This window comes from Chiloscyllium punctatum, chromosome 41 (genome assembly GCF_047496795.1).
Source record: "Chiloscyllium punctatum isolate Juve2018m chromosome 41, sChiPun1.3, whole genome shotgun sequence".
NCBI classification, from domain to species: Eukaryota; Metazoa; Chordata; class Chondrichthyes; order Orectolobiformes; family Hemiscylliidae; genus Chiloscyllium; species Chiloscyllium punctatum.
Window position 1 is genome coordinate 26,084,642 of NC_092779.1, and position 10,385 is coordinate 26,095,026.

Below are 10,385 nucleotides of genomic sequence, written 5' to 3' on the forward strand. Positions count from 1 at the left end.
TTGTGATGCAAGATAACTGTTGAGAATCAGCCAGACGCTTGGAAAAACATTTATTTTACGCATGATTGTGTGGTTCTTGAGTGAGTTTGCCAGTTATGAGTAACACAGATATAGACTGCTTTCCCACTACTTAAACATGTGTTGCTGGAAAAGCGCAGCAGGTCAGGCAGCATTAAAGGAACAGGAGAATCGACGTTTCGGGCATAAGCCCTACTTCAGGAATGAGGAGGGTGTGCCCAGCAGGCTAAGATAAAAGGTAGGGAGGAGGGACTTGGGGGAGGGGCGTTGGGAATACGATAGGTGGAAGGAGGTTAAGGTGAGGGTGATAGGGCGGAGAGGGGGTGGGGGCGGAGAGGTCAGGAAGAAGATTGCAGGTCAAGAAGGCGGTGCTGAGTCTGAGGGTTGGGACTGAGATAAGGTGGGGGAAGGGGAAATGAGGAAGCTGGAGAAATCTGCATTCATCCCTTGTGGTTGGAGGGTTCCGAGGCGGAAGATGAGTCGCTCTTCCTCCAGGCGTCGTGTTGCCATGGTCTGGGGATGGAGGAGGCCAAGGACCTGCATGTCCTTGGCGGAGTGGGAGGGGGAGTTAAAGTGTTCAGCCACAGGGCGGTTGGGTTGGTTGGTGCGGGTGTCCCAGAGGTGTTCTCTGAAACATTCAGCAAGTAGTTGGCCTGTCTCCCCAATGTATAGGAGGCCACATCGGGTGCAGCGGATGCAATAAATGATGTGTGTGGAGGTGCAGGTGAATTTCTGATGGATATTGAAGGATCCCTTGGGGCCTTGGAGGGAAGTGAGGGGGGAGGTGTGGGCACAAGTTTTGCATTTTTTGCTGTTGCAGGGAAAGGTGCCAGGAGTGGAGGTTGGGTTGGTGGGGGGTGTGAATCTGACGAGGGAATTGCAGAGGGAGTGGTCTTTCCGGAACGCTGATAGAGGTGGGGAGGGAAATATATCCTTGGTGGTGGGGTACGTTTGGAGGTGGTGGAAATGACGAAGGATGATCCGATGTATCTGGAGGTTGGTGGGGTGGTAGGTGAGGACCAGTGTGGTTCTGTCCTGGTGGCGATTGGAGGGGCGGGGTTCAAGGGCGGAGGAGCGGGAAGTGGAGGAGATGCGGTGGAGAGCATCGTCAACCACGTCTGAGGGGAAATTGTGGTCTTTGAAGAAGGAGGCCATCTGGGTGTTCGGTATTGGAATTGGTCCTCCTGGGAGCAGATGCGGCGAAGGCAAAGGAATTGGGAATATGGGATGGCATTTTTACAGGGGGCAGGGTGAGAAGAGTCAGTCGGTTTATAGTATACGTCCATGTTAAGTTGGTCGTCTGAGATAGAGATGGAGAGGTCTAGGAAGGGGAGGGAAGAGTCTGAGATGGTCCAGGTAAATTTGAGATTGGGGTGGAAGGTGTTAGTAAAGTGGATGAACTGTTCAACCTCCTCGTGGGAGCACGAGGTAGAGCTGATACAGTCATCGATGTAGTGGAGGAAAAGGTGGGGGGTGGTGCCAGTGTAGCTGCAGAAGATGGACTGTTCCACATATCCAACGAAGAAGCAGGCATAGCTAGGGCCCATGCGGGTGCCCATGGCTACTCCTTTGGTTTGGAGGAAGTGGGAGGATTGGAAGGAGAAGTTCAGTCAGTCGAAGGAGAGTGTCATTGGAAGGGTACTGGTTGGTTCGGCAGGAAAGGAAGAAGCTGAGGGCTTTGAGGCCTTCGTGATGGGGGATGGAGGTGTATAGGGACTGGATGTCCATGGTGAAGATAAGGCATTGGGGGCCAGGGAAGCGAAAATCATGGAGGAGGTGGAGGGCATGGGTGGTGTCCCGAACGTAGGTGGGCAGTTCTTGGACTAAGGTGGACAAGACTGTGTCGAGGTATGCAGAGATGAGTTCAGTGGGGCAGGAGCAGGCTGAGACAATGGGTTGGCCGGGGCAGTCAGGTTTGTGGATTTTGGGCAGGAGGTAGAAAAGGGCGGAGTGGGGTTGTGGGACAATGAGGTTTCCCACTACTGTCTCTCTATTTTTCCCTGCCTCCTGCCCCATTGGGCAGTTTTTAAAATCATCTAACTTCACTTCATCTAGATTTCATCCCATCAATCTAGCCTTGTAAATCCCATTTCAAAATTGAAAGAATACGTTTGAATAATCTGCTCTACAGCTTGATTAAGCAGTCTTGTCATTACTGATAAGATAACTTTGCAGGTCAAATCAATGTCTTTGTAATTAAGATTACAGACAGCTAAACTACTTTCAAGTGGTCCTTTGTCATCAAGTATATTAGCCACAAGCTTCATTTGGCAAACTGGAAATTCAGACATGGCTGATTGCATTTCAGCGCAGTAAATTAAAAAGTGAGTGATAGACGGTGAAATAAAAATAGTAAGTGCTAGAGATACTCAGCAGGACTGGCTGCATCTGTGGAGAAAGAGAAACCGAGTTTACATTTAGAGTCCGATGTGACTTCTTCATACCAAAGCAATCGTATTGAACTCAAACCATTAACTTGATTTCTCTCCACAGTTGCTGCCAGAGGTGTTGAGTTTCTCCAGCATTTTTGGTTTTTATTTCAGATCTCCAGCATCTGTCATACCTCTTTTTTAATTAATGTAACTGTTGGCCATAGGGTCTCAAACGTATGGATGCAAACTTTACCTTTACTGAGTGTTTGTTGTTAAGTGGTGAAATGAAAAGTGATAATTTAAAATAGATATAGGTGCCCTTTACTTGGTTACTGATTGTTGAATAAGTACCCCTATGTTCGGTACATTTCCCTTTATGGTGCTTAAGATATGTTTTATCGGCTTGAGTGGCTGTGGTTGAAATGACGTTGCCACAGTAACATCTGTGGCTAGTCATTAATTTCTAATGGACATCTCTAAAATAATGAGTTCCTCAATTAAGTGAACAAAAGGGATTGGTCGACTGAAATCATCCATGTGGAACTAATATAAGTTCGGGGTATGTAGTATTAATGAAGTCTGCTGAAACAGCAGATGGTTTGGGACAAATCCAGTCTTCATGGACAACTTAGCAGAGTTCTGGCGTTTTGTGGGCTCCCATGTGATTTTGGCACTGATGGGGTTAAGAAGTGATTTCCTTTACAGATCAAAGCAGTGACACTGCCAAATTGGACTGTTGCCTGTACCCAGCACTACATGATCCACACAAATGCAGGAACTTATCTCCTGTACAAATACACAGAGGGCTTGGACGGAGGCCAAATTTCATTCACACTCGACGATAAATTAACCGCCCCAAGGCACAGCATAACAGCAGAACTCTAGGGAACACTTAAAAGCTTGACCTTGAATCCTGGAAAAGTGGGCTATGTAATTTGGAGTGACTGGCACAGGGCTGTTCTTCACATGCTGATCGATGCAAAACGAATTCCTGCAATGGGGCAGTAGCCACTGTTTTCATCTTTTCTCAGTCCAAGAGGAAATGTAGCAAAGGGACACTTGACTTGTGTCTGAAAGAAAAGATATATTTGTAATCCAAGTTAAAGTTATTGTATTAAGTGTAATTGCATTACTTAGAATTTATAATAGCAAAACTGCCATTGCTTCCAACTTGTCTGTGTACAGGTATTTCCTCTATAATGTGACGTTTGAGTTCTTGTAGAACCCCGTGTTATAGAAAAATCACACTTTAGAAACAGCGCGTAAAGTGTTGGTGATGTAATCGCGTTACAGCCAGCACATGTTTTGAAAGTTCGGGCTTTAGAAACTGTCCCCAATTCGTCAATCGCATTACAGCGAATTTGCATTAATGAAACGTGTGTTATAGCAGAATGATCTGTATGTACGCTGCACAGAAGTCTTCTCCTGTTCTTATTGCCTCCTCCCATTATATCCTTCTGAGGAAGGGTCACTCAACTTGAAACGTTAACTCTGATTTCTCTTCATGGATCTTGCCAGACCTGCTCAGCTTTTCCAGTAATTACTATTTTTGTTTCTGATTTACAGCATCCACACTTCTTTCAGTTTTATGTCATATACATATAACTTTCTCACTTCATTTCCTGTGCATTTTACCCAATGTCAAATTACTTTTTTTTCAAGCACTCCATTTGCAATTTTCTTGATGGCTGCTTTGTTGCTTTCAGGCACTGCTTTTCCCTTCTCACTAATTCATTTCTTAGGTGACACAGTCTCTTTGTAAATAATTCCATCTGTATTTGTGTTGACATATGGTTAATTTGGACACTCTTCAAAACGGTATTAGAATTCATCCATATCCTCAATAATTAGCAACTTGTTAAAACTACCACCACAACAGGAGCAGATTCATTCCAAGATACTGCAATATGTCATTTTGCACAAAACAATATGCATAATTTTGTAACCAAAGGTTTTTTTTCAAGACACACACTTTTATAAATGCAAATGTCACCCTGAACACACCTTCCTTAATCTGGTTGAGGTCACAGCTGTAGTGCTTACTTTGCATATATACAAAACTGGACCTTCTTTTAATTGTTATGCATTTTAATGCCTCAGACCGAAATCTCAAATTTAAATTTAAAAATTGTTGCAGTGTTCATTGTGATAGTATTCACTACATTTTTCTCCTCATCTAGTAGTGCTGAACGTATGCAGTCTTAGTTAGTCGTTTTCAAAGAATTAATTGTTACAGTGGTATCAGGTTATCCTAGCTCCTATTTAGCTGAGAATTTGTTTGTCGATGGGGTTAAAACTGTTCTCCCTCCTTTCCGACCTCTCTCTCTCCCTATACATTTGCATCCCTCTTTGTCTCCCCACCCCACACCTCTTGTCTCCTTTTTGTCCCCGCTACCTTTCAGGTACATTCTCCCTGCCCCACATCTCTTTCAAGCTCCCTCCAGTACCCCATCACTATTGTATCCCTTGTTCAGCCTCTTTCCTGAACCCCCTGCCCAAAACCCTTCCAGCACCTCATCTCCCCCTCATCCCACCTCCACCATTGTTGTTTCACCTTGTCCAACCTTTGCCACCAACTCACACCTCATGCAGGCTCCTTCTCCCTATCACCAACCCCCTTGAGGATCCTCTCCATCACCACCCCTCACCTTGCAAGATGCCCCTAAAGCTGGTCAAGGGCTCTGCTTGTGACTTACTGCTACTGCTGACTTTCCAAACTCCTGACTGGTCCTCCAGTCTGTTTGTTTCCTACATTTATTACTGATGGGGTGACCAGAGAAATGTCAGTGACCCTATAATTGAATTTAATCTGGGGTCATTTTGGGGCCAAACTTGCTCATCACCCATGAGTACTGGTATTCTCCTCTTTAAATGGATCAATATTATTCTGCTTCAACCCTAACTATCTGGTAGTGAATTCAACATTTTCACTCAGGTGGACAAAGAAATGCCTTCAAAATACTTTATTTAACCTGTTGGGAAATAATCTAACTTTGGACATAAGAGCATCAATGTATCAAACCAACCAATGATTTTAAAGATTTCTAGTAATCCCTACAGTACAAAAAGAAGCCATTCAACCCATCAAGTCCACCCTGACCCTACTAAGAGCATCCCAGCCCCTCTACCCTATCCCAGTAACCTTGCATTTCCCATGGTTAACCCTACGAACCTGCACATCCCTGGACACAATGGGCAATTTAGCATGGATAATCCACCTAACTGGTACATCTTTGGTCTGTGGGAGGAAACCGGAGCAACCAGAGGAAACCCACACAGCCACAGGGAGAACGTGCAAACTCCAGACAGACATTCGCCTGAAGCTGGAATCAAACTCAGGCCCCTAGTGCTATGAGGCAGCAGTGCTAACCACTGAGCCAATATCCCACCGTAGGCCTTGGTTTTCTCAAAATGATCATCTGCTGAAACTGCTGCATTGTCTGTGTTCCTATGCTCATCTCATTGTGTTGACACTGGTTTTGTCTCCCTTTATCTCTGTCAGGATCCCCGCCATTGCAGACCCGGCAAGAGCACCATGGGAAAAGCACTCAGTCCCAGAACAGGTCACGATCCCAGGAATCGGAGGCCCACGGCAACCACCACCGTCGATCCCAGCTCCTGGACCAGCCCTCCCCTACAAGCATGGGAGAGCTCCGGTTGGGTGAAGCACACCAGAGGCTGAAATGCCAAGAGAAGCCACTGGGCAAGTCCTCCAAAGGAGCTGGCAAAGCTCCCACTGTGCCGGGTCAGAGCAGCGGTGGAAACAAGAACGGGAAAGGCCTACACTACCACTCGCAGCCCAACCACCCAGGATACGACCATCACCACCTTCAGCAGCCGCAACTACACAGCCATAAAAAGTACAGGCAACGAATAAAAGAGAACCACTCACCAATGAAGGCAGCCCATGTTCAGCTGCCGGCACTGGAGCAAGAATTTGTACGGGATCTGCCACCAGTTATGTCAAGTGATGGCTATGTCATGCCCGTGGTTCAAAGACATGAACACCATCACCACCATGAACACCATCATCACCATCATTACCATCATTACCACCAATCATGAGGAGCTGACTGCTACCAGAAAGAAGAATAAAAGTTCCGTATTTAGGGCAGACCTTTCCCGTCTCTGTGATAACTCTGTTTCCTGCACTGTGTCGGTGGCCATTTTTCAACTGAAGTTCAGACCTGTGCGAGCAACAGTTGGGAACAAATAAGCTTCAAAACCCATGTCAGCTCCATACGTTGCAATTTTTCTCACGATAAGTTGTTTATTTTTTCAGTTTGGATTGATATGTGTGCACGTCTTTTTAGGGTTAATAATCACTTTCTTATCTTCTCACTTCTGTCTGTGGGACTAAGGTGAGATGTGCGGTTCCTTGGCCACAGTGCAAGACTGGTCACCGCGAAATGCAGACCTACTTTATACCTTTTTTATTAACTAGTGATCTAAACAAAAACCTATGAAAATTTGAGACACCACTGCCATTACTCTGCTGCATAAAAAATATGAAACATCAGAGCTTATTATGTTTTATTATCAGCTCAACGGAACTAATATTTATACTGGACTGAACGTGCATTCTACACATGTGCTCTGTGGTACTGTGGATCTGAGTTATTAAGACAAACCATCTTGAATAGAAACCCTAAGCTTGTTCCACAAGCCATCTAAGAGTGGGCTTCCTCTGTCAAAACAAGATTGCCTTTACTGTAGGTACAATTATGAAGTGTATTGTGATATGAACTGATAGCGAGCAGTCTGTCAGCATGTATTGTTAACACCATGAGGATGAATGTAACACATAGTAATCATTTTAAAATATAATTTATTCATATATTGAGATTTTTAAAATTTTTTTTTACCTATATCCTCTTTGCTTTCTGCCGTTCATGCTGATGTCATTGATAGGTGCCCATCTTCATAGGATTTTCATGAAGGAAGAAAAAAACCCTTGTTTTACTTATGTGTACTGTGTGTCTCTCCACAATTTCTTCACCCTTGCAACTACTAATGTTTTTCAAAACTTTTATTATTACTATTAACAAAAACCATTGGAAAAGTTGTAGTGACAGAAGATTGGGCTGTGTACTCCAGAAACTGAACAATTCAAAGCAAAACAATTCCTACAAAGATAATTTTGCATCTAATACAAAATGTCAGAATCCCGCTGTAAACTCATACAAAACTGCATTATGTTGTATCATTGCCACAGCTGTCACAGCTCTGGATCAAAGTTATTGTCAATACTTCCTCAGAGTTGATGCCAGTGTCAAAAGGAATATGTTACTGTATTACTTTTCTTACATTCCAGTTTTGTGTGGATTTCCCCCATATTATGTTGACGGTATTCTCCTAGATATGTTATCAAAAGTAGCCATACCATATTGTAGCGATATTTTTGTAAAGAAAAATGCCTTTCATAATAGTTCTACCTTATTGGATTTCACTGCAATTTTTTTATATAGTATTGTACATGAACTTAATTAAATGTATTATTTATTTAACAGTATGCAATCTGTTTTCATTTGAAGTTTTTAAAGTGTTGCCAGAACCCTTAATGAACTTGGCAAACATTTCTGTTTTCTTCCTTAACTGTGATATTGTCAACTTGGTCCATGGGAGTACTCTTGTCGCTAAGTCTGAAACTTATGGGTTCAAGTCCAGCTCCAAACATTTGAGGCAAAATATAGGCAGATACTTCCATTGCAGGATTTGGGAACAACTGCATTGTTGGAGTTGCCATTTTCTGGATGTGATCTTAACCACAAGTTTTAAATTCCCACTGAATTGCATATGAATGATCCCATGGTACTATTTTGAAGACTATAAGGAAAGATCTTCTGAGATCCTGACCAGTATTTATTCCTCAATATGCATATCAGACAAACATTATCTAATAAGTTTTAATGGTCCCAAATGCTGTTTATGGGAGCTACCTGGATTAAAACTGGACGCTGCTTTTCCTACAACACTTCGGAAACTTTTAGTTGCATATAAAAGCTGTTGAACAACCAGATGAAAAGTTCTATATAATTCTACAAGTTCCTTTTTTTGACTTTGATAATTTAGAGTAAGTGAACTACACAAAATCCATTCAATATTATTTTTGTTTGTTGAAAATATCTGTGATATAGACTCAACGCTGTCAAAACTTAACAACATTAAAATGATATTCATACTGGAGATGCACAAAGATTTCATGATCTGGTTTCAGGGCAACTTGGGTTTTATTTGTTGAAAACTTGTGGATTGCTTACTTTATAGCACAGTATCACTTTCAGGAGATCTATTCTTGTATGGATTTTTAAAAATTAATTTTCAAGATGGTGTTGTCATATTCCATTTCCCACAGCAGTTTCATATGACTGAGCAGCTTACTTAATTCACTTTCAAGTGCAATTAAGAGTCAACCTTTTTATTATGGGACTGGATTTGCATAAGCTAGATGAGATCATAACAAAGTATCTTTCCCCAAACGATGTTAGTGAACAAGTTAGACATTTATTACAACTCCATAGCTTTATAGTCTCTAAACTTGTCGTAAAACTGAGTTCACATTCACAAATTACCATTAGGCTTTAGCTTTAAGTCCTCCATATTATTCTTAGTTTAACAACCACTATCATACCCCTAATAGTAAAAAACACATCTAATGTCAAATTTGAATTCTAGTCTCACATTTGAATTTCCATTCTAAACTAAATAACATTTACAAATATAAAAAGTCAAAACTTAGCTTTGCAGAAGTCTCTGGTAAAAAGGAAGATGAATCAAAAGAATTTAAAATCTCAGACATGGATAGATAAAAAGAAAAACAAGCCAAACAAGCAAATGAGAAAGGGAGTGATGAAGAAATACAGAGAGAGGGAGGCAAGGCTGCAGAAACTTTAGGAAAGAGACCAGGAAGTCTCAGGAACTGATTAGAGTGTTGGGTTGGTATTGGTGTTTTGGACTTGAGAGAGAGATTGACTGGCAAAGAGGAATGATTGTTGGAAAGTTTTGGGAAAACGGAATGTTGAGGAGTAGGTTCACCAGAGTGTAGAACATCTTCAATTAATTGTCCTATTTACCATTAGTCTTCATATCAGAAATATAATTGCTTTGCCTTGTTAATGACTTTGTGCCCATCTTAAATTAATAATTTGTACATTTCTTCCTATTCTAAAAGTTGTAGTGTATTCATGATCATCTCTTTGCAAAATTACACTTTCCCCAGTTAAACCTCTATTTAATAACTTTTCAGACATGAGGACAATGAAAGAAACTCACACTCAGTAGATAGCTCTTTCTGTTTCCTTGTTTCGTTTGGTTGTAATTTTCCAAGTAATATTAATTAATTATTGTGTAATGGATGTGTGTGAATTTTAGCAGCTTAAATAAATGCATCAAATCATGAAAGTGAAGCAAGAAGTTAGCAAAGAAAGCATTTGGAACACTTTTATTTATCAATCAGTGCATTGCGCATAGGAGTTGGGATATCATGTTGTGGCTGTATTGGACATTGGTTAGGCCACTTTTGGAATCGTGCATTCAATTCTGGTCTTCCTGCTTTGGAAATATGTTCTGAAACTTGAAAGGGTGCAGAAAAGATTTACAAGGATGTTGCTGGGGTTGTAGGGTTTGAGCTGTGGGGGAGAGGCTGAATAGGCTAAAGTTATTTTCCCTGGAGCATCTGAGGTTGAGGGGTGACCTTAGAGATTTATAAGATCATGAAGGACTTGGATAGGATGAATTTCCAAAGTCTTTTCCTCAGGATAGAGGAGTCCAAAACTCTAGGCCTAGGTTTAAGGTGAGGGGGCAAGATTTAAAAGGGACCTGAGGGGCAACTTTCTCATGCAGAGGGTGGTGCATGTATAGAATGAGCTGATGGAGGAAGTGGTGGAGGCTGGTACTAAAACAACATTTAAAAGGCATTTGGATGGGTATGTAATAGGAAGAGTTTAGAGGGATATGGGCTAAATGCTGGCAAATGCGACTAGATTAATTTAGGAT

At 42.0% G+C, this 10,385-nt stretch overlaps 1 protein-coding gene across 2 annotated transcripts in view; it reads left to right on the plus strand.

Moving 5' to 3' along the window:
* Positions 1-7,902, plus strand: part of nkd2b (NKD inhibitor of WNT signaling pathway 2b) — a 131,510-nt gene extending 123,608 nt beyond the window's left edge. For both annotated transcript variants that reach the window (XM_072560585.1, XM_072560586.1), the window contains one exon: positions 5,893-7,902. In XM_072560585.1, the coding sequence (XP_072416686.1) occupies positions 5,893-6,455 (563 nt within the window). In that variant the 3' untranslated portion in view covers positions 6,456-7,902. The remainder of the gene's footprint in view (positions 1-5,892) is intronic.
* The last annotated feature ends 2,483 nt before the right edge of the window (positions 7,903-10,385 follow it).